We start from the raw sequence: 24,726 nt of genomic DNA on the forward strand, positions 1-24,726 counted from the left end.
TGTAATTCCTTTTAAATACCTCAATTATTTTAAAGTAGCCAAGCCCTTTTCCAGCGATGTTTATCAAGCAGCGGTCTCCACCATATAGTCTTTGAGTGGGAATTATTTCACACAGCTCTTCACATCGGTGTTTTAAAAAAGCTTGAGATAATTTGTCTAAGAATTTGGATCTTTACTGCCAAGGCCTAGTAAATATTTTGTGCGCTGGAAGCTGCTGCCCCTGAGCGCTCACACAGCAGGAGGGCACCTGTCGCTGGGGCCGTGAGGAACAGGGCAGTGACAGTGGTGGAGCTCAGGATCTCCTGTGGCAGGAGCAGCAGAGCAAGCAGAATGGCAGCCCTGGGCTTCAGCGGGGCAAACCTCGGCCTTTCCAGGTGATTGCTGGGGGAAATCCCATGGGCAAGGCTGCCCGAGGGTAAAGGGGCCCAAGACAGTTGGTGAGTGTTCAGGGACTGTTTCACCGGGCACAGGTCAGAGCATCCCCACACGCAGGAAGTCAAGGAAGGAGCCAGGAGCGCTGTGTGGTTCAACAGGGGCTGCTGGGTGTGCTCCGGTGGAGGAGGAGAGTGTGTTTGGGGGGGGGGGCGGCGGAGATTTCTCGGTTGGATGGTCCTTAAAATAGATAACTACAAAATACTTACAATACTTACCTTAAGCAGTAACCCTCTGCTTCTTTATGGGTATTTCCTCACAGGTGAAACAAACATAAATTCTTAGTGCACTAAAATATGTATAGATGGCTTAAGTTCCAGTAAGAATATTTTGAATAGTATGCTTTAAATGCTAACCTATGGAAATAAGAAATTGAATTAGGCTGTTCTGATGAAATACGAGATGGCATTCAGCAGTGCACCAGAGGCATTGTAACTAATGAATATTTACTCAAATATTGACCAGATAGGAAAAGTGCCAAATGTTTGTTTTGGAGGACGTGTTGTTTTATATAAGCAGTTGCCTCAGTGTCTGTGTGAAATAGCAATGGTTAGGCCTTCCCGCAGTCGCACAGGATATAGCAGTGCTAAATGGAAGTGTTCGGGAAACCCTCCCATGTGTGGGCGGGCAGAGTTCAGCGTTTGAGGGAGAACTGCGTATCAGAGTGAACAGCTTTTAGAAAGATCATGCGGGACTAGATAGGGTGTTCAGTTGCTTCTCTGCTTATCGATTAAAAACAACAATCCAGACCAGAATTATTTTACAGTAACCCAATCCTAGTATCTATTTTCCAGCTCCCTGTTCACTGTACTGCTGGGAACAGTGAGCAGTCGGGGTTTTGTTTGCTTGTTTCGGTTCTCTAACATTTGGAACGAGTGCTGTGAAGTACTGGCAATAATTTTGAAATGGTGCCCTTGGAGGATTTTTTTTCTTTTAACTTTGTGTCAGCCTTGAGTGCAATGAAATGGGTTTTCTCCTTTCCCCCTTCCCACCCTGGCTGTCAATGTCACTTGGATCGTGTCTTTAGCTCCTCATCCTGTGTGTAGCAGAGACTGCTCGAGTCGCTTGAACAGGTAATTGCCCCCTCTCTGCGATGGGTGCGCATTTATGAAGTGCAGAGCATAGGAACCGATTCCTAACGCTGACGTTAAACCACTCATGCGAGTGCCTCCTGTGTCATTCCACAGCCGTGTTTAGTGGTAACAGTGAGTGCTTGAAGCCAAGGGTGGAAATTGGAGGGAAGGTGGCTGCTCCCATAACCTGGAGATCAACAGCGATAGTGACACAGATTTACCTGGGTGTATCTTCCCCACGTGCCTTATTTCGTAGTTTGAGCAATTGGCACAGTACATCTGTATTTCACGGTTTATGCCATTAAATAAAAACATACTGGTGTGTGTTCCAATATTAAAGAAATAAAAAATATAGAATTAGATATTCACTGTGGATTGTTCTTACGCTGTTCTTTGTGACTGATGGTTAGCCATATGATGGATGCGGTGGTGATGCTCAGTATGGAAAAGCTCACTAACAGACAAGTTATCAGTAGCTTAGTTCTGTCAACATTATTGATTTACTGTCTTATTCTGAAACAAAACTTGATAGACTAATAGTAAAGCAGATATTACATAGTGCCAGCAGTGGGAATTCGGGAGTGATCAGCAATCATACCAGTGGGAGATCTGGGACCAGAAAGAGAGGAGAGCAGCCCAAGTGGAGCACTGGGCCTCGGGATCCTGGCGCAGACAGCGACAGCTCATACTCCGAAAAGCCAGCGCATGGCACCAATGCAGCGCAAGCTGGAGTCAGAGGGCTCCGGGCGCCGTGGGAATATCCAGGAGAGCAAGTTTCCTTGGTTCCAGATTTACGATAAATGATGTGACCCGCCATGCTGGCAATCCCAGCAATGTGAGCGGGATTGTTGCAAGCACTCAGCTTCTAGAATCCTTGCAGCATTTGCCTCGGAGTTCCTCCTTCGTTGTCGTGGATCTTTCTTGTGATTTACCCTCCTTGCTCATTTTCACATTAGTGGGGTTGGTTGTTTTAGTCCACTACTGAGGAAGCTTTTCCAGTTTGGAGATGTGCTCTTTATTGCTGAATCTTTCCGTGCTGCTGCTACTCATGGTGAGTCTCAAGAAGACTCTTAATTAGTGCTGTTAGTAGTGCTGTTGAGTATATACTTGAGTTTAAGTATATGACTGAGGGCTGTGTGGAATGGAGATGCTGTGACTCTCACACTCCAGGTCACTTTTGTTCCCATGAGCTTTGCCATATGCAAAGAGACTCGGCAAGCAAGATAAATGTGACTTAAGAGTCCAGAGCAACTCCTTTTTTCTTAATATGAAGAACAGAATGGCAGGCCTAGGACGTTACGAGGCTGATCATTGCCGGGTGTATCTCCCTCCCAAGTGTGGTTGTGTCCATTTCCATGTCCCACTGGGCTGGGAGAGCCAGGACGGGGTCCCCTACTGCTCCTGGAAATGGCCGGATCCTTGCTGATCCGGATTGCTGTGCTCACGTTGTCTGTCCTCCGCCCTCTCCCCTTCATGGAATTCAGCTGCATAATTTTATAAAACTGGTTTAAGGAAACAGTTTTTGGAAAAGTTTAGTGCAGAATAAGAAATGGCCTTAGACTTTGTAATTTCAGAAACTCCAAAACACTTACCGTAGTTATCTGAAGTAAAATCTAGAACAGCTCTACGGGTGGATTCCATGCACTCATGATGTATCAAGATTTGTATCTCATGAATAGTTATTTTCTCTTCTTCACTCTTATTACGAAGTCTTCTTTTTAGAAGAAAACTATGAGATTTGCAGTAAAGAAAATAATCATTGTAAGGAAAAATACGTCTTGTATGGAGAACAACGGCCGGCGGAGCCAGCAGGGGGCGCGCTGGGAGCGGCGGGGGAGCAGCGGGGCCGGGGGAGCAGCGGGGTCCAGGGGAGCGGGGCGGGGGGAGCAGCGGGGTCCAGGGGAGCGGGGGTCCCGGGGGGAGCAGCGGGGCCGGGGGAGCAGCGGGGTCCAGGGGAGCAGCGGGGTCCAGGGGAGCGGGGCGGGGGGAGCAGCAGGGTCCAGGGGAGCGGGGGTCCCGGGGGGAGCAGCGGGGCCGGGGAGGTTACTGGCGAGTGACCACAGAAACGCAGGTGGCCCAGGGATGTCTTGGTGGAGGCTGACACGGGGGCCTCTTCAAGAGCCACGGAATTCGAGCCGTTGGCTCACAAGTACCTGGGCTACCACGACTCTGAGCGTTTTACAGAATCAAAACCTCTGCCCATGTATTTACTGTAGAAAGTTCTTAACATCGTATCTGTGCGAGGCTCGTGTGAACAGAGGTACAACATCACGTTGTTGTGAAGGTGAATGCGGATAAGTCCAGTTGTAAGTTATTAGTATGTATCTATACACGAAACTAGATTCTTCTTTGGTCCGTGTCACTATGAGCAAGGTCAGCATTTTGCTGGCTTGGGCAAGTTCTACGTGGAATTTCAATTCCAGGGTAGGTAAGTCATAATTAGGTATGAATGTGAATTGGTTTTTGTTTTCATGTGGTTTTGGTTTTCCTCTCAAATATCAATAGAGGGGCACATTTGGCAGAGCAGAATTCCATGCTCCTGCGGGGCTATCAAACAAGTGGCTTCAAACCGAAACATTCAACATCTGGGAACATCAGATTGTGATAAACAAGCTCAGTACTTAGCAACTTGCTTGAAGATGACAACATTAACCTAAGAGTTATGAGTTAACATTATTTGCATTTTTTTTTTATTCGATGACCAAAATTTATATTTTTGCAAAACATTCCCAATATTTACTGGTTTTACTGCCTGTACTCTTAGAACTATTTGCCTGAATCTTGATGACAGGCTGGTTTATTTCTGCGCTGTGTGTGTCTGTCGTGGGTGGCCATGTCTGATTAGGCTGCAGGTTTTTCTTTCAGCCCTTCCATGAGCAGTCCTGTCTGATTTGAGTCATTGTTGTTCCTTCCCATGTGATTAGGGCTGTATCGGTCAGTGCTGATACCAGCGGAGTGTTTCCTGTTGTACACTTACACAAACATGTTTTATTGTATTCTTTCCTGGCTTGCAACGTGGCAGATTTGAAGCATCAGTTTGTTTAGATGAAATACTAAGTAATTGCTGCAGGCTAATAATTACAATGAGATTTGAATAATGAAGCATTCATCTGGTTCTTAACTATAAATCTAATTAGTGGAGTGTTTATAGGTTGCATTCATTTCAGCAGGACAATGATATACAAAAGAATCCAAAATATTAATTTTACCGCCGTATGTAAGATATTTTATTCTAGAACAATTCCAGTTATAAGCTGTACTTAAAAAGCATTGTATCCCAAGCTCTCATTACTGAATAATACAAGGATTGCAGAAATTGAAGGCTACAGCCAATAAGCTTTAATAAGTATGACTAGAAGTTATTCAATATTTTGACTGCTTCCTTCTATTCTAGGCAATCTTAATATATTTTTGAAGTAAATAACTGAATGTCAAGTTTCACAAATGTGTCAGCTGTTACCAGAACGTCCAAAGGTATTTTATTCTATACAGGAAACATACATAATTTACTAGCTAAAGACCTAGCGGCAGCGAAATGCCGTGTGAAATGCTGTCTCCCGTGATTCCAGGGGATAGCCCGAGGGGTTAGGCATGTGCACACGTCTGGTGAGACTTGACACTTAGGCTGTGTGTGTACTTTGCATGCAGACCAGTTCTCCATAGGATCATGCTGGGTGCGTTTCTATAGTCCTTCGTGTGTCAGAGTTTCGAACGCGTCTTCAGTGTATGCAAGGCCGAATGTGGCCTTGTGCACGCTGAAATCAGGAAGCGTTTGAAAACACCCATTGTATTCTGTACAGGATAATACAATAATAAAACACTCTGCTGTTTGAGTCCCAGTAAACAAATGCTCGAGTCCTGCTGTCGAGATGTTGATTGGGAGCGTGTGAAATACTTTTCATGGAAGAGTATTGGATATGCTGCTTATTATCTGGAGCATTGTTAGATAATCATGGCACGGTAGTAGTTACCTATTTAGCAGCTTCATTATGAAAAGGACCGGCTGTTGATGAAAACACTGCTGAAAGAAATAGCTGTGCAAGTGTTTGTGTGGGTCATGCCGGACGGGTAAATGGAAGGCGAGGTGAAGCGCGGCCCCGCCGAGCAGGATGTGCTGTCTCACACTGTCCTGGCGGCACTGCTGCGCTCGCTCGCCCTCGCCATGCGCTGCGTGCGTTGTTTCCCTGAGCAGGGGCTCTCAATCTGCCTCCTTGGCTCCATGAGAGCGGAGGAGCTGCCTCCACGCAGGGGGGCTGTGGCTGTTGCAGCGAATGCTGCATTCAGGAGCGCTGGCAGGAGGAGAACAGCAACGGGTGAAGTTACCAGCACATAAACCACCAGGATGATCACCGCTCTCTCGTGTCGATGTTGAATTTGAGCAGGAGTAGGACGCTGACTCCCGCTCTGCTATTAGAGAGGAGAAATGAAGCTGCGCTGCACGATGAATTAGTAGCTAACACGACAATTACTCTGAGCTGTTAGCACAAGTTGTAGGTGGGGAAAAAAGGGAGAGGGAGTCAAAAAAAACCCAACCCATTGAATGGTACCTGGGGAATAGAGCGGAATTGAGAGCAGAGACCGCTGCGGACGCGCAGCATGCCTGATTGCACTTGAGTGGAACCGCTGAGCAGCAGCCTCGCGCGTTATTGTGCCGTTCTTAGGGCTGTGGGAAGAAAGGCAACACAGTGATGGAGTTGTGTACGGGATTTCTGCATAAATGGAAAACAATATAAAGATGGTGGTATGTAATTTGTGTTTTGTTTTTAAGAAGACTTTAATCCAGGTATGTATCCTCTCTATTTTTATGCCTAGTCTACGTACATTTTCCTGTTTCCTTTGTTTCCTTCCCTTATTTTCATTCTGAATGTACCTCCCACTGTTGTAGCTCATGCAATGCATTGATTTGTTACTGATTTGCTTTCTAATGCTGTAATGTTGATGAAACTGCCTCGGCTTGTGGACTTAAGGATAAACACTTCATTAAAAAGCGGGGGGTATTTTGCAATGTGGGTAAGCTCACAATGTCAGCTGAGCAAGACAGTGTAGTATTTGATTTCACAGTGAGTTGGAACATTTCAGTCGGTATAAAAAGATAATTTAGTATACGAATACATGGTGAAGATGTAGTACATTTGGCTGATCTGCCAGTACTTTTTTCCCAGTTCATGATAGGATTAGTAATAAATTGAGCTTTACAGATGCTTCTGTGTTTTGGGGTCTCGATTAATCTCCAGGATGAGCACTCTGCAGCTCTCTGTAGCTCAGGAGACACACTCGATTCTGTACCACAGCTGAACCTGTGTTTGAATACCCTCTCGTGTAGCTCCCCCGATCCACAGCCTAAAATAGCCCTGGAGCTGTTTAATGCTTTTCTGTTCATTCGTTTGGGTTCAGGAAGTTAACATCAGTATTTGCCTTCTGCAATGGTAGAAGCCAAGTAACATCAGCTGAGACTATTTTCTTACTATGAGGTTGATGGTTAATTTTGCTTTAAGAGGAAGAATCATGCAGATGTTAAAAAATCTGACTGTATTCAATACCCCCCAACTTTGTTCAGTCACCGAGGTCCAACTGCAGTTTTTGTCTTATTGTTGGTATTTCCTTTCAACAGACTACAGACTCTGTGTAATAAAGGAAATAGAACATAAAGCTGTGTGCCCCTAGACCGAGGACACTAAGTTGTCTTATAATGGGCATGTCTGGTAAAAATGTATTAAGAAACATTTAAGGCATTAAAAATAATGCTCATCTGATTGTTCAGTAGTCCTGAAATCTCTTAAAACATTCTGTTGCATTTCTGATTTGAACGCAGCTCAGTTTTAACTGAGTTGTGGGGTTTTTGTTGGTGATGCGCTTTGCTTTGGTTTTAATAACACGTTGATAGCAAAAGGGTTAATATCAGCTCCAGCTTCTTAATACTGATGTTAACCCTTGGCTGGCAGGGATTGTTGTGTCGTAGAAGTGTTCACTGGTGTAACATCACTTAATTGCTTTCTGATGTGAAAATACACTCTGATTGCAAAGTCGCAGTTATTTTTCCCAGAAGAGGTGATACAATGCTGGTTTCCTGAATGAGGCTGTAAGTGATTATATAAAATAGGCGCCTTTATTTAGTGCAATACCCAGCTATGATTTGGCAATTGAAAATGTAAGGTTACTTGACACATTAGAGTGTTACAAAAATGAGTGCTAATTCTTGCCACAGAAATCATCATACTGAGAAAAGTGTGGAGAATGCTGTTGAGTCTAAAAGCATGAAAGAGTGAAATGTAGTATTTAAGGTTAAAACATCTTTCTTCATCATAAATTACTTTGGTAAAGGATATTATGGTGGAAATGATGATTAAGAGTCACCTCGAAGACTTTTGAATCTGGAAAGGGGTTCGATGCAAGGTAAATGAGGGTTTTCTGGTGGGATGGATTTCTCACAGCCTGCAGAGAGCTGTATGGAGGTTTCCTGTCACTGTCCCGCGGGCTCGATCCTGCGGTGATGGCAGCACAGCGCTCTCACGACTGTGGATTGCTGTGGAAACCCTTAGGAGAGCACAGGTGAAGTGGTTCCACAGCATTATCGAGGTGGCTGCTGGCTCAGGGCAGCTCCCAGTTCATTAAAGTGTCGAGGAGGATTGAAAATTCCAATTTCTCTTTGAACTTAGTGCTGTGAACATGTGGGAAGAGTGAAGTCGTGTGTCAGGCCCTGCCTGGTGAGACCACTGCAGGAAAACAGACGCTCTGAGGCACAGAAACTCTTTGGCAGCTAAGGAGGTTCTTTCAGAGGTTTTGCTTTTGCCGTCTGTGGTGTTGGTTGGGCTGAGAGCTCTAAAGCAGAGGTTCTTACTTCCAGGTGGAAATGTGTGGCTCCATAGCTCTCAGTATATTGAAGCAAAGAAAGCAGGGAATCTGTTTGGTTAAAACTTTTCCAGCACATTTAAAATTACGTTGCGCGCGTACCATCCGTGTCACGGAGTGCCGCGGGGGCGCCCGGCGCGCGTGGCTCCGGCCGTGCTGCCTGCGCCTGCTGGCGCGTCTGCTGTCGCGGGAGCGGCGGGGCCGGTGCTCCTGGCACTGTGCCAATGCCAGTGTCACAGGTGATTGCAACCGCCTATCAAATGAAGGGCTTCTTTATCCAGAACAATGCATTAATACTTTTGTGTTCTGAACATTTAATGAAATTATTAGTTAGCTACGTTTTAGAAAGTATTTCAAACCTTACTGGGGGGAAGGATGGAATCCAGGGAGCCTAAAAGTAACATTTTGCCCATTTAAAGTTGTTCCCTTAATCTAAACATTTCAAAGAGAATTTTTGCAAGTAGTTTAAAAAAGATCCCTTAGGGGAAAAAAACATAGGTCTCTAAATAATCTGTTACATGGAGTGCACACGTGGTCGCAGACTCCAAGGGGGATCAGTTCAGGGCAGAGAATCGCCCGTTCCAGGGCAGTTGAGGATCAGAATTCTATACCTGGAAGAAAATGGCTGGATTCTTTGTATGGTTTTGGATGGCGTGGTTGTACAGGTTGTTTACTGTGGCAGGAAAGTTCGACGTTAGTGTTATATGGGACTTTGAACGTACACTCAGTATACTGTGAATATATCCTCTGCATATGTGTTATGCTTCTGTCAATTGAATCACTTGGGCTGTCAGGTTATAATGCTCTAAAGAAAACTCCCAGTTAAAAACCCTGACAAACTTAAGGGCAGAGCTGAGATTGGGTCAAATGCATGACGATGCTCTCTATTGTTTTAAAGGCACTAAATAGGTTCTGAATATTCTGTGCTTTATACAGTAAATCTTTTGTACATTTGTAGTAATCTGACATAATAGCCTGCGTGTAAGAGTCTGACTCACACTTGGAAGCTGATAGACCTGGTACCGACTCAGCGATACAGTTATCACCGTATTGCCAGCAAATAACTTCTCCCTCTCCAGGTTTTGCGTTCCTTTTGTAGGCACGTTAAGTAGGAATGCGCTAATGAGTGGAGTTACCGCTGAATCTCAGCAGCTGTTGAAGTGAGAGTATTGGCTAAAAATAAGTTTATATAGGGTGGAATACATCATACATACAGCTGTAAAAGGGGGAAACAGCGCTCAGTTTCACTGTTGCCTTTACACGCTGCAATCTCTTTCCCCTGCCTCCCGTGCCCCTCCAGCGGGGGGGCCCCTGTGGCGCGTCGGCGGCGCGCAGGGGAGCGCGGTGCGGTCCCGCCTGCTTCCCCGGGCAGGGGCTGCGGCCGCAGGCGCTCTGCACCCAGAGGACGCTGCTCCGCAGCCTCGGCCACCGGGGTCCCAGCACAAGTGCAGTGATCCAGCGCTTTTCTTTAACGCTGAAGTTATTTTAAGATTATTCCATTTTCTTTGTTAAAATGAAGGGCTGGATCTAATAAAATGAAAAAAAATCGGGAATCTGTGAGGATTTACTGTGCAGACACGTAACTAAAACACACTGCTTGCTTTATTTAACAAGCTATTGTTCTTAAGCCAGCCCACTCCGCCCCCTCTACCTGACGTGTTAGTTTCAGACTTAGCAGTAAGATCCTCTGTACCTGATGCTCCCAGCTGGCAGGTTTTATTTTGACGATGCTTTGTTGTCAGTGCTATCCCTGAAATCGATGCAAATTAAAATACCTGTTCACAAAGTTGATTCACAGAAGTCTGTATTCAGACTTGCTGAACAGTTCAAGAAATTGTCCTTGTGTCCTCCCTTTACAGAGGGAATCCATTAACCATTTCTTTTGTTTCTAATCTCACAATCCATAACGCTTTGCAGTTTCCTGCTCTGTAACTATCAAGCATGTAGTCTGTGTTGCTCTGACATCTCAATTCCTTCTGCTTAGAATGGGTTAACACATCTGTGTTCAACTTTATCATATAAATTGACTTAAATCAATAAACAAGCAAAGTGAAAATCAAAAATGGGGTCATGATGGCTGATTGGGAGACCCAGATAAATCTGGACAGTTGCCGAATAACAACTTGCAGCTCATTCAGATAACTGACCCAGTCCAATGTCTTCTCCAGAGACTGTTCCTTATTTCCTAGTTTTGGCCTGCACTGATTTTAAAATGGTAAGAACAACCCAATACAAATCTCTACAAAAAGAAATGTATGAGACTTATCATGACTAAAGCTTGATCCGGTATGTAGATCTACCATCTCAGAAGGAGTCCTTGACAGGGCAGCGGTGGGCTGTGACCGAGGAACACCGTCTGACTAACAGAGCTGGATGGAACGGAACTCGCATGAGAGAACATAAATCTGCTCCATTTAGCAGATCTGTGTGTGTCTGTAGCAGTGCAACTTCTAATTTACTATGGCATTGTCAGAAACTGGGTGTAGATCAATTGAGTATTGAATTTGCAGCTATTTATAATACTTTCAATTACCTCTGATAAAAAGCATAGGTTAGGCTTTGGATAAAACATATATATGGCTGGCTATGAAATCAATATTCTTCTACAGGGAATTAAACCTGATTTAAAACGAATGGCAATGTTCATTATTCCAGTGTTAACTTCATTATTTCTTGATGTTCTGTAGGCTGAGCCAGTGAAGAAGCCGTCTGGCTTGTTTGTGTGTCGCTGGTTTGAGGTCTTTTCAAGTTACCTGAGCGAAGTTTGTGTCTGAGGGCACTTGGAAGCTTTGGCTGTGTGTGCAGAGGAGAGGGACCGTCCCGCTTCGGGCCTCGTCAACAGGCAGTGTCTGCATCTAGAAACACGCCTTTGACATTGAAAAGTATCCCCGGATGGTTCCTTCCTTAACTAACTACATGAAAACAAGGCAGCCTTGGCTCTGGTGGTAGCTTTGTGGCGTTCCGAGAGGTGCTCTCACCTTGCCACCTGGACTCATGGAGCTTTCTTTTCCTTCCAAACGTTACGTGCTCTTAGTTCTCTCTTAGTACTCTGACTTTAGGTATAAGCCTGGATGTAAAAGGGGTCACAAGAGCTATGCTGATGCATATATGTTAAAAATGTGATTCATTTTCCACAAATATTTGACCTTTTATAAAATAACAGGCAACAACTTTGGGAAGGATCAGGAACGTTGTCTGTTGTCTGCTCTCGTGCTTTATCCGAGTTTGGTTACAACTAGAACAGAAATAAGTCTCTTTACATCCTCCCGTCAGGGCTCCAGAGGTCAGCCCCGCGCTGCCCGCGCCCCGAGGAGCAGGCGCGCTTTGCTGCTGCCGTACGAACCAGCGGTTCCCGTGTGTTGCTGACCGTGACACCAGTGTGATGGTCACCTCGGTTAAGACAGGCTTTGTGATGGAAGAGCAGAACGCGAGGTGTGGAGGGGCCATACATTTCATGCAGTGCCATGGTGTTCACGGACAAGGAGGACAGTTCATGGCCTTTACTTCTCTTAAGACACCGCAGAGCAAGGTTTAACCCTTCATGTGCCCTGTATCTAAACAGACTTCTTATTCTGCCAAAGAAGTTTTAGCTGGTTTGGAAAGGTGAAATGACCGTTTTAGGAACCTCTTCTTTGTTGGATTTTTCAGAACTATATACCTTGGTGTCATTCTGCAGCTGCGAGACTGGGACGTGCATGATATGCTGTACAAATTAGTACCATTATGTGTTTGAAATGCACTGACTGTGTTTCTGTGGAATACAAGCTCTTGTATGCAATAGAAGTTTCCAGATACCCCATTAAATATTTTCTTACTCTTCCATATTTTAGATCAAATTGCTAGGTTGTTATAGTGGCACCTGAGACTTATCAATCGCATTGGTTTCTCCCTCTTGGTTTGTGTAGGTTTGTGGAGGTTTGTTGTTTTGGGGTCTTTTTTTTTTGGTGGGGGAAGGAGGGTTCTTGTTCGTTTTCCCTGTGACCAAAAATCTGTAAAAATCAGTAACCTGGACAAGAATGTTCCGTTAGTTTCATTGTGATTTTCTGTTATTTCTGTAGTGGTTTAGTTTTGTTTTCCTTTAAGAAGGGAAAAAGGATGTCTGCCCACTCTGAGTCCTGGCTTACTGTACTATGTGTTAGAATCTGGTATGAAAAGAAAGCAGCTATTTCTCAAACCGTAGAAACGTGCACAGTGAGTACGATACTGGTTCGCTGCACTCAGTCCTGCGTTGCTCCAAAGATGAACCAAGACAGACCTGTCTGTTTCTGTTTTGCTAGGACAAACACCTTGTTCCCGAGTCGGCTTTTTGAGCGCTGCCGAGGGCCCTGTGGATCTGAACTGGAATGTCGTTACTCTGAAAGAACGCTGACGACATTAATGCCAAATATCTCAGTTAAAGCCAATGAATCAAACTGGACAAAGAAGCCAGTAAACAAGTGTAGCTCATTCATTTACGTTAAAAATATTTGCCTAGAACTACTTTCAATTTAAATTTTTCGTGCAAAATTCTATTCAGACAATTATGGGGAAAGTATAAATACTTAAATGCTCTGTGTTTCCGTTGTAATCCAGTTAGAACAACATTAATACTGTTGAATGAGAAGCTTGTTTGGCAGCCATTGTAATGTCATTCCCTCCTTTTTAGATACTTGAAGAAGACACGTGCAGCAGAGGGAGATTTGCAGGACTTACAAAATCCCTCCAGGATTTGGGTTGGAACAAGAGGATGTGTGATTTTCTGTTTTTTTCCTTCTCTCTGTCAAATGATCAGTAATTTATACATCTAATTTATACATCTATTGTGTCTGTTGATGAAATATTTGCGGCTGGTCCTGTTGGAGATACAAATACTTGTCTGGATCAAAAGTTGTGTTCTGCGGAAACAGTTTAATGTAAGTTGCATTCCATGGTTTCTTCCCTCCTGAAGAGCCTGATCTCAGCTTACATATATAAGATTTGCAAAGGAATGTTTACAAAGAAATCGGGAACTAGTACTAAGAGGAAAGAGAGTTGTCAGAGCAAAAAGGACCAAGACTTAACTCAGATTGGACAAACAAAGAACCCAACGTTTTCTAATACTTTAAAAAGCACCGTTAAGAAGATCACCAAGTGTCCCTCTGCCCGCAACCTGTCAGCCGAAGAGGAGGAAAGTAATAGAGAATTTTCACTTTCCCCAACATTCAGTTACAGAGTCGCTATTGCCAATGGACTGCAAAAGCACATTTTTGTAACAAACAATAATAATGAAGATATAATTCAAGATTTGTCTTCGAATGATAGTTCGTGTTCTGAGTCACCAAGTGAAATCAAGAGCAGCAGCAAGAAGCCCGCGTACTCGTCGCACACGATGCCGGTGAGACGCAACAGGAAGAGCCTGAGCAGCCTGGCGCCGTCCGACGGCAGCTCCGACGGGGAGCGCACCCTGCACGCCCTGCGCCTGGGCGCGCTGCGCAGGCTGAGGAAGTGGAAGAAGAGCCAGGAGTGCGTCTCATCGGACTCGGAACTGAGTACGTGGAGGAAAACGTGGGGCCTGAGAAGCAAATCTCTGGACAGAACTGGCCGTCACCAGAAGTCACATACTCTGGAACCTGGCTTTAGTTCAACGAGCTGCATTAGTCAGACCCACGATGTTATGGAAATGATTTTTAAAGAGCTTCAGGGCATAAGTCAAATTGAAACGGAACTCTCTGAATTAAGAGGACATGTTAATGCTCTGAAACAATCAATTGATGAGATTTCTAGTAGCGTAGAAGTTGTACAAAATGAAATCGAACAATTGCGAACTGGATTTGTACAGTCCAGAAGAGAAACTCGGGACATACATGACTACATTAAGCAGATAGGCCACCCAGGAAACAAAGCAAGTCTTAGGTTTCTAAATGTGCCTGAAGAGAGGCTTGAAAAACCTGAAAGCACAGTTTACAAAATCCTAATAGATAAAATGGGGTTCTCAGAGGCACAAAGCACTATTAACATTGAGTTTGCCCAAAGGCTGGGGCACCAAAGAGACTGTCCAAACGCCAAGCCAAGGCCCATTCTTGTTTACTTTGAGTCATCACAGCAAAGAGACTTGATTTTAAAAAAGTCTTATAAACTTAAGGGAACCGGCATTGGGATTTCTACAGATATATTTTCCCATGACGTAAAAGAGAGAAGAGAAAGAGGACTGCCCTCCTCCCAGACGTACGAGAGCATGGACATGAAACCGCTAACTGCGGAGGCAAAAGCCAGAACGCACGACTGGGAGTCGCCCGACAGTGATAAAGACTTGGAATCCGATATCAATCAGAACAGTTATGCTAAGGTATCTAAACCAGCACTGCAGACAAAAACAAGCACTGCAAAGGGCAGTATTGAGTCACCAGATACTCAAGACCTTAACACAACTGCTGACAGCAGCAGCTTTTCAAACAGAAGAGATTATGGTGATCAGTCACCGGAATTTGACAACGTGGAAAAACAATCAAAGACCTATTATTCAGACATGACTCCTCTATGGCATCTACAGAATGACTTTGCAACACCAAAACTCAGCCGTTCAGAGTCAGATTTCTCAAAACTGTGTCAGTCTTACTCTGAGGACTTTTCAGAAAATCAGTATTTTAGCAGAACAAACGGCAGCTCGCTGTTGTCTTCCTCCGATCGAGAGCTTTGGCAGCGGAGGCCGGAGGACTCTACAAACTGGTATGGCAGCTCCCAGGAGCAGACTTTTGTCCAAGATACACAACAGTACCCAGAGCCAAACCAAGCAGAGAACACAGCAGCTGTTGACAGTGGAGTGAGCAATGGACTAATATGTGCATCTGGAGACAGAAGCCACTATAGTGACTCTCAGCTTTCTTTACATGGTGATCTTTCCCCATGGAAAGGCTGGGATCAGCTGGACCGAGGGGCAGATTTGGGCCTAGACACATCCAGACAGGAGGTTTTCGTGTATGATATGAGCAGCCCTTCAGATCAACAGACGGATTTTGGGAAGTGCCAAAGTTCTGACCTCCAGTATGATACCGAAAGCTATGATTTTACTCTTGATGGTACTTCTCCGTCATGTCCAGGCCTTGACAGTGAATCACAAAGTCAGTGGACTAGTCAATATGATGATTATCAGGAAACAAATTCTATCTCCCCTTATCAGAATCAAAACAGTTTGCCTATGATGTACCGCAGTCAGAGTGAGCTACCAAGCGATGACTCGGAAGGAACAGCCCCCAAGTCATGGCACAGCCGGCTGAGCATCGATCTTTCTGATAGGACTTTCAGCTTTCCGAAATTTGGATCTACACTTCAGCGTGCTAAGTCAGCGTTAGAGGTAGTCTGGAATAAAAGCACACAAAGTTTAAGTGGGTATGAAGACAGTGGATCATCTTTCATAGGGAGGTTCAGGACTCTATCGCAGTCTACTGCAAACGAATCCAGTACGACACTTGATTCTGATGTTTATGCTGAGCCTTATTGCTACAAAGCAGAGTATGAGGAAGACTTAATGCAAGCGCCTGGTGAGAATGAAACAGACTACGTAGAAGTAATGGAGCAAGTTCTTGCTAAACTAGAAAACAGAACTAACAGTAGTGAAACCAGTGAACAGGTCCAAGAATACGAGCTGGGGCAGCCTTGTTCCGAAGCTCCGTACACGGCGGTGTCGGAGGAGCAGTTCGGCACCCGGCTGCACTGCGTGCCCGGCGAAGGGACACCGGACGCCGAAAGCAACGCGGCTGCTGACACAGAGGTAAAGGAAGACGAGAATCAGAATGTCCCAGAAACGCTCACCGAAACCCCAAGGAAAAAAAGAATACGACCGTCATTTAAAGAAGCCGCTTTAAAAGCCTACAAGAAACAAATGAACGATTTGGAAGAGAAGATCCTTGCTGGAGGTAATGGTATTTTAATGTTGTCTTTCCAAGTAAAACATCCTTCTTACTAGAGATGGACATAATTGCTGTGTGGTACCTGATCCTGCTTCCACTGAATTTGGTGACAAAAGTTCCACTTATGTCTGGTTTTTGTTCCTAGAGTGAAACAGTCCCGAGAAAGTCAAAAAGCTAAAATTGTTTGTTTTGAAGGAATTTTGGAATACATTTAGTCAACCATGCCTATAAGAAATTTTATTGTTGAATTTCAATAACTCAAAAGTTAAATTTCATTATATTTAAATCCTATAGAAAGAACTAAACAGTTCTTGGTTTCCTTATGGCTTTGCAAATGTATTCACGGGGTAATCCCTCCTGTTCGGATACTGCAGTGCTTCCTTTAGCAGTTTTCAAGGCAGGGTTGATTCTGTATTCATCCTGACAATCAGTGTTCTGCATCCTGGATGCAGCCTATAGCTTGTTACCTACCTGTGGGAATGCAAGTCTGAACTGACGTTAATTGTGTTCCCAGCTGCACCCCTCAAACAAGTGGTCGGTCCCAAAAACGGGACGAGAAGGGTGTGCAGGAAAGAGAGAGGTCTAGAAGGCACCATCCCCGTGTGAAGAGGCTGCAGAAAGGAGCTTGACTCACAGTGTGTTGACACAGTTCTATTCATGGTCTTTAGCATCTGTCTTAACAGACTTCAAAACAGTCATATATGTAACTTTAGTAACTGTAGTAATACACAAAAGTGGTGCTTTTCAGTATTAACATCCACTGTATTGCAGTTGTTGTAATATTGTATGTTTATTTAATTGGGAGCACGTAATTACTATAGCTCACCAGATGGTAATTGTCACCTTGACTGAATCTTCCATCTCTTTATCTGCCTGGAAAAATAATCAGATGCTCCATACATTTCAAAGCTGGAGAATTGTGCCTTTAGCCAAGGATTGTGTTGGTAGTAGTGAGCATCCAAAGCTCCAGTTACTGTAAAGTTCCATTGTACATGGACAACTTGTTTGGCAATATAGTCAAGTTGAAAATATGTTACACAAACAGTTAAATATTGCTAATCTGAAAGTTTATTGAAAATATTTTTATATTCAAATAATGACACTAGATTGTAGATTTACATTTGGCAGATATCTTTGTACAGTAATAGACGCTAGATGGTGTATGTATGAAAAACAGCCAGCGATAACTGGTGTTTTCATGACTTTTCCATCATTTTATGTGGTATGGAGTGGGGACCATAGGCATTTTACCTCGTCATTGTTGTACAGTAGGAATATAAGGGTCTGAGGACCTAATTAAAGAAAACACACAGGAAAGGTCCAAAATAGTGCAACCCAAACTGGTTCTACTATTTAAAGTCTGTACATGTGTATATGTTGCTGGATAACATAGGCTGTTAGAGAACGAGGGGTTGTTGGACAGGATGGTCTCCAGGGGTCCCTTCCAGCCTCAGCTGTTCTGTGATAAGGACATACATTAATTAGTACCTGGTGTGCAGTTTGCAGAAGGATGTTTTCTTTGTTCTCTAAGATGAAACATGTTTAACTCCTGTTTATTACTTGGATTGCGCGTATGCCTTGTTTAGTATGGGAAACAACGTTTTGTAGGCTAGCTCTGCAAGGAGTGGTGTGGCACGGACAGGTGCAGGTCTCGGCCCCTCGGCTTTCACAGCCCGCCCCGCCTCTTCACGTGCGATTCGTGCATGTCCAGAGAGTTCTTCACTTACTATGGGTGCAGAGAGTAGTTTAGGGTATTGTATCTTTGTATCTTCCTTTTCATATTTGTAGGAGCACTCATAACTTTAAAGAAAAGTGACCGATAGCTGATCTAGAGTTTACATTACTTTTAGAAATGTTTGGGGGTTTTTTGGTGGTTTTTCCACTCTTATCCCTGTAACTGATTCACAGTCATCTTCTGGTTTCTTACATATGGATGGAAAAGCACTAGTTGCAGATCAAATTCCTTGAATTAATCTTTACTGTATAACCAAAGCACAACCTATTGTTTAATGAACTCTTGTATCTGTCTGTGTAGGCAGGAGCAGGTGGACAGCAAGCTGGCCAACCAGAGATACAGCCAGATCATACAGTAGTGTTATTTCTCCAAATTAGTGCAAAAGAAAGGTTTAGAATACTATTATTTTCATTCTAGTAACAGATGAGGTAAGGTACCTAAATAATTGATTAGTGTGCGAGAGCCCCATTGGATAACCTTGTTCTCTGTCTCTAGCTGGTGAGAAAAAATACACTATGGGCTGATTGCTAATGTATTATTTATTACAACGTGGTTTTGGAGACACACTGGAGTGAGGGTAATGGGTGTATGGGTGAGAGGAGATGTGAGTGGTCTGTGAGTAATCCTCGGATTTAAAGGTCTGTGAGGACGTGGGGCATTTGACGATGCGCGTGTATTAATGGAAGGATTCGTGGCTTTTCAGAAAAACATCAGAGAAATGCTAGCCAGTGTTTTTTTCTATTACCACTGTAATCAAGAATCATGCTTACCCTTTATTTATTGTTTCAGGCCTCACTTGATGTTTTCTAGCTTTGTTTTCCTGGTGGCTTCTTTCGTTCCCTCCCTATGTCGATATTTCTCACAAGTGCTTGGAATAAGCATCATTCTCTCTCTGGTGAGCGTCCAGAGCTGCGTGCGCCCTCCCGAGCTGTCTGTACCAGCACGGGCTGTTCCTGTGAGTGGCACTTCACAGGCAACGGCTTCCTGGTCTGGTTGGTGAAGACCTTGCTGGTCGCTGGTGACTGGTCAGGTCTGTAAAAACCTTTGGTGTGAGTTTTCTGCCACAGAGTGACCTGTGGGTTGCTCATGGTGTGACGAGGGGTGAACTCATCTTCATGCGCACACGCGGTGGCAGGTCAGATGGCAGGGCCAGCTGTGTGCGTTAACTTTGTCACACGTGGATGGAGGTTGGTTTTCCATTGTTCTATAGGAAGGATCAGTGTTATGTTTAGTGTGTCTGACTGAGGAGCAGAGTTGGAGATCGGTACCCATACAGCCTGCTGTATCTGGCTGAAGGAGGAAGCGTGACAGTAACACGTGAAGCGGCAGGAGTCAGCACCGTGTTACTGCACGGCCCTCGCGCTGTGCTCGTTTGGGTCCACCCTGAGGACGAGCGTCATCAAAACAAGTTGCTAATGCGTATTTCAAACTCTGCTAATTCCAGCTATGGTCTTTTGAGGGAAGTGCCCGTTTTCTTGTTTCGACAGCTTTTCTAGCTTTTGTAAGGGCTATTTGCGGGAACTGACCGAATCAACTGTATTTTTCCCGAGGAGCATAGGCTTCAGAACTTACTGTAATCCTGTTATGTGGCACTCAGGCTTTTGTTTCCTTTCTCTCTTACCTACATCATGTTTTTTCAATACACTTACAGAGGCGCACAGTTACTAGTAACTAATAACTATAGTTAGTAGTAGTTGTACCAGTTTTGTTACGTGAATATAAATCTTGGGTTTAGACTTGAAAACATCAGTGCTGTGTCTCGGATGAAAATCAATTGATCTGGTATTGGCTGGTAAATGAATCAGATGCTTTATAGCCATTCAGGTGGAAATAGGATAAATAAAACCAATACTTTCTTTGTGGCAACTGCGTGTTGGTTGATGGTGACTGTAACGGGGAAATAAGAAGCCTGTTGGAAGATTAATTGCTTTTAAATATTTAAGAGTTCTTCTACACTCAGTCTATGTGTGTTGGGATGTGGGCTTTAAAAAAGGACCAGTATTTGTAGAAAGAAAAATGAAAAGTAGATTTATATCTCATCTTATTTTTTAATTGCTTACGGCAACCATGCTGGCTGATTAAAATATGATGAACTGTGGTTTGGGTTTTTCTTCGAACTAAAGTTCTTCCTGGGGCTGCCGGTGCGGACTGGGTAAAGGAAGGATGGTGGAATTCCAGTTTGTTGTATAAAATACCACAGTAATTAATAAAAATAGGACATGTATATTAGCGTGTATTATGCCAAGCCGAGCTGCTGATTCTGTCACTGAGCAGCGGTAACAGCTAATGCCGGGCAATCTTGTTCACACCAGTAGAAAAGACGGTATTGATAACAGTCGTGTTTTCCTCTTTCTAATGAGTCTGCCATTGTCACAGCAAAAGTAGCAGTTTGTCATCTTGCAGGAATTCATTGGCATCCCTGAGACCCTCCTGCTGTCGTAATCACCTCATTTCTTCAGCCTGCAAGTCAGATGTTTTGTGGCAATGTTGGCTGTGTGATATGGAAGACTTGCAACAATCAGTTATCTGTTTGCTTTCGTAGGCTATGATTAATTACTTGGTTCCATTTACTGTTATAATTTGTATCAGAAAAGCTGAAGTATCCCTCTATCTTCTGTAGATAATATATGCTTTACCATTCCAATGTGTTCTGGGGTTGGATAGAGCACTCTGCATTTATCCCTCCCGTCGCTCTGTCCGGCCAGAGGACCTTGGTTCTCTGAGACACCAGCAATCAGCAGCAGTGGTATCACACCGCACTCCTAATCAACTCGCTCTGTCCATAGGCCATCATTTATTCTCTTAGACACAAGTTTCGGAAGTTGGTAGGAGTACCTAGCAGCTGTGAAAGACAATAGAAAACAAGAGCCATTCAGAGTCTAATGGGACTTAATTTCTAACCACCAGAGATGTTTTCAAAGCATGTCCTCTTGTTTCAGATTTGCAGACCAGTTTATTAATAAAGACACGAATGCAGTTTTATTTTCACCAAGCTGACCTCTTGTTTTGGCTCTCGATGTATCCGCTAGTAATTTTTCTACATGACTGCTAGTGAAGTGCTAGCAGCAATCCTTCCATTTCTGCTGTCAACTAAGCTTTATTCAAGTCTGACCTTCTCTTTGTCAGACAAGCATCGCTCATCTTTTATGATGTGCTAGCTTTAGCATTATCGTTCAGGCATTATACAGTATATCTGCCGAGAATGTGCTTCAGCAACACAGCATCCTCTAGGCTTACATACTGTATACATTCTGTTCCATGGTGACAATATTAGCTTCTGGCTACATTGTTATTTTAGCATGAGTTAATTTGTGTTATTGTTTGGACAAACAATCTACTACTTTAATGTGCTGCTTTTATTTGACCTGGTTTTCATCTTTTATTTCCCTTTCTTAGCGATACATACTAATTAGAACTGTCCGTCTCTGACTGCAAACTCCTCCTGACTCTGGGTGCTTTACACGTGATTGCCGTGAAAGCTGTGTTGTTATCTAATCCCAGCGAGTATTGTATCTGAAGGGTTTGCTTCCAGCAGTGACGTAATTATCAGTCAGTTTGACATTCTTGCTGCTGTTTTGCAGCATTAAAGATTAAAATGATACTTTGAGAGACTAATTAGCATCAAATATTTTTCCAGTTTGGTTTTGTATAATTATGCACACTTATAACAGTGGAAAATCAAGGTAATAATACCATTTTAATCCTAGGGTTTCCTAACGGTTTGGATTTTTATGACCTTATTACAGTTCTTGTGTTATGGTGGGGGATGGTGAACTAAATTTTTGCGATCATTAAAAAAGAGAAATATATTAGGATGGTGTTCTGCTGCTCAGAGAAATACACAAGAGAAATAACGACGTAAGCTTGAAGGATAATAATGATGGGGATGGGGGAATCTCCCAGATCTCTGCGATATAAATACCTGTGCTGCTGGTGGAACTACTGTCCCGCCGTGTTTCCCAGGGTATCACAAGCCAAGGTCTGTCTTCACTTCTGTGTCTCCCATGCTGGTTCATCTTCCAGGCTGGAAGAAGCTGCTTTTTATTTTCCTCTAGGAAGTTTGGATATAGGAACTGTTTATCTTGCGTGGTGAACTCCTGTGTTGTGTGGTTACAGCCAGCAGTACTGCCATTAAAAATGGATAAATCAGACCATGTGCTGCCATCCAGAGACCTGCACAGGCTGGAGAGTTGAGCAGGGAAAAATTTAATGAAATAGAGCAAGGGCAAGTGTAGAGTCTTGAATCTGGGCAGGAACAACCCCAGGTTCCAGTGTAAGTTGGGGAATGACCTATTAGAGAGCAGTGTAGGGGAAAGGGACCTGGGGGTCCTGGGGACAGCAGGGTGACCATGAGCCAGCACTGGGCCCTTGTGGCCAGGAAGGCCAATGGTACCTGGGGTGGGTTAGAAGGGGGTGGTCAGTAGCTCAGAGAGGTTCTCCTGCCCCTCTGCTCTGCCCTGGGGAGACCACACCTGGAATATTGTGTCCAGTTGTGGCCCCTCAGTTCCAGAAGGACAGGGAACTGCTGGAGAGAGTCCAGCGCAGCCACCAAGATGCTGAAGGGAGTGGAGCATCTCCCGTGTGAGGAAAGGCTGAGGGAGCTGGGGCTCTGGAGCTGGAGAAGAGGAGACTGAGGGGGGACTCATTCATGGGGATCAATATGGAAAGGGGCAGTGTCAGGAGGATGGAGCCAGGCTCTTCTCAGTGACAACCAGTGACAGGACAAGGGGCAATGGGTGCAAACTGGAACACAGGAGGTTCCACTGAAATTCGAGAAGAAACTTGTTTGGGGTGAGGGTGGCAGAGCCTGGCCCAGGCTGCCCAGGGGGGTTGTGGAGTCTCCTTCTCTGCAGACATTCAAACCCGCCTGGACCCCTTCCTGTGGAACCTCAGCTGGGTGTTCCTGCTCCATGGGGGATTGCACTGGATGAGCTTTCCAGGGCCCTTCAACCCCTGACATTCTGCGATTCTGTGAAGATAAACTCTTCTAAGTTCCGTTGTCATTCAGCAGTATAATCTGAGATGTCTAACCTTGTATCCCTGATTTGAAAATACATTCAGTGGTTTCTTACATAATCACAGTTCATTCCTTATCTACATCAAGGAAACGTTGCTGTCTGTTCTGGTAGCCTAATGACTACCAAAGGGAATTGCCTGGTGACTGTTCAGCTCCCGCTCTCACACACAGCTCAGATTATTCCACAAGAAGCAATAAACAATGAAGTTTTGAACCTAATTTTGTTTCTGAAGATGCAGTCATTTCTTACAAAAGAGAGCTGCTCTCAGAATCTCTTTTTGGGGAATTTGTGTCAGTTTTCTGCTTTTTCTGCATTATGTGAAGTTAGCCTGCTTGCCTGGCGTGAGGCGTAGTGAGATGAGACCAAGCTTTCTGTGCCCACCCAGGAGAGGGGGCTGCAGAGCCGGATTTTCTGTGCGTTCCAACTGGTGATGTGACACTGTTAATACCTAGCAGCTCAGTCCTTTTTAACCTATTTGAATCATACAAAATCAAATATAGTCTGCCTGGTAAAACGTCTTGAACAACTCTCCAGTTTCTATTCCGACTGTTGTTCTGCATGTGCTTTGCTTTGATCACATAAGTAGCCGTTAAAATTACTGGCAGGAGAGCCTGTTGGTTCCCGGGGTGGTCAGTGCTATACTGGACGTACCTTACCTTTGCCAATCTGTTTCTATATTTGTCTTTGAATGTGATATTTCCTTGTACATAACCAGGTTTAAAAATGCAATATGACACACATTTAAGATGTAAATAATAATTTTGTAACTTGTGTAATGTGGGATATCTCCAAACATCTTAAATACCTGAACTATGTAAAGGGCCTGTAGAACATGTGCTCCCTCTGGGGAGGAAAGGTGGAAAGATCAGCAAGGTGACAATTAAAACAATACACTTTCATGTATGTACTGTATTATAGTGTCAAAAAAAAGATACATTTATCAGTGTAATAGTATATGAAAACAATTCTAATGCACTGGTATTTTAAATTGACCAGACAGTAAAATAAGGGCAGCTTTTCCCTCAGCAAATATTTTCTGTCTTGGTAGGAAATGTGAATACATCACATTTTTGCATTAAGCCATTTACAAGATATATGTGTATCGTATGTTATACTTGGACAATTGTAGTTCATCTGTTAGTGTTTGGGGGTGATCTCTGTCATTATGTGAATAGCTGTGGTAGAACAGAACAGTAACAGCTCAGGAGATGGTTGGTTTGTTTAACTATATCCTTGGTAGAACACTCGTTTGTTGGGAATACAACGTGACGGTTCTGAACAGTGGTCTTGCCACGATGGTGCAGCCAGTCTCAGGTGTCACTTGGGTTCTGCTCTTCAAACAGTGACAGCTTTTGATAGCATAAGATACTTTCTGAGAAACTTCTAACCTGTATTCCCCTTCTTCCCGATTCTCTTTCAGATAGCGGTTCTGTGGATGAAAAGGTTTAAAATCCTGTCTTTACTACAGGGGTTGTATATTTTGTTGGTGCTTGTTTGTGACTGATCTGACCTGTTTGGTTCCTCCATTTTATTGTGAAATGTGCATGTTTCTCCCAGCTTTCCGCTCTTTTGTTCTCCTTTGAGTGTATCGCAAACGTGTGGCACTTGTTAACAGGATAAGTCTCACTGTTGTGCTTCTCATAACTGCCAGCACGGGGTCTGCTACTGTCAAATACCATATCTGGGATTTTTGCCTCCAGTTATCATCTACGCTTATACACCATAGGACTTAAAGGACAATATTTGGGAAGCAA

At 44.0% G+C, this 24,726-nt stretch overlaps 1 protein-coding gene across 6 annotated transcripts in view; it reads left to right on the forward strand.

Annotated features, from left to right (window-relative positions):
• UNC13C (unc-13 homolog C) overlaps nucleotides 1–24,726 on the forward strand; it is a 101,675-nt gene that overhangs the window by 10,482 nt on the left and 66,467 nt on the right. Inside the window, exons 1-3 of one of the 6 annotated variants that reach the window (XR_011741148.1) lie at nucleotides 5,595–6,288; nucleotides 13,000–16,225; nucleotides 24,393–24,415. The exons of 2 other annotated variants lie outside the window; for them this stretch is intronic. Coding sequence is in view for 3 of the 4 variants with exons in the window: in XM_065847022.2 (XP_065703094.2) it covers nucleotides 13,261–16,225; nucleotides 24,393–24,415 (2,988 nt within the window). In the remaining variant the exon portion in view is untranslated. Of the gene's footprint in view, nucleotides 1–5,594; nucleotides 6,289–12,999; nucleotides 16,226–24,392; nucleotides 24,416–24,726 lie in introns of those variants that run through there. 3 more of the 6 variants (XM_065847022.2, XM_071814126.1, XM_065847025.2) reach the window with 3 other exon arrangements.

Source organism: Patagioenas fasciata, chromosome 12, assembly GCF_037038585.1.
Source record: "Patagioenas fasciata isolate bPatFas1 chromosome 12, bPatFas1.hap1, whole genome shotgun sequence".
NCBI classification, from domain to species: Eukaryota; Metazoa; Chordata; class Aves; order Columbiformes; family Columbidae; genus Patagioenas; species Patagioenas fasciata.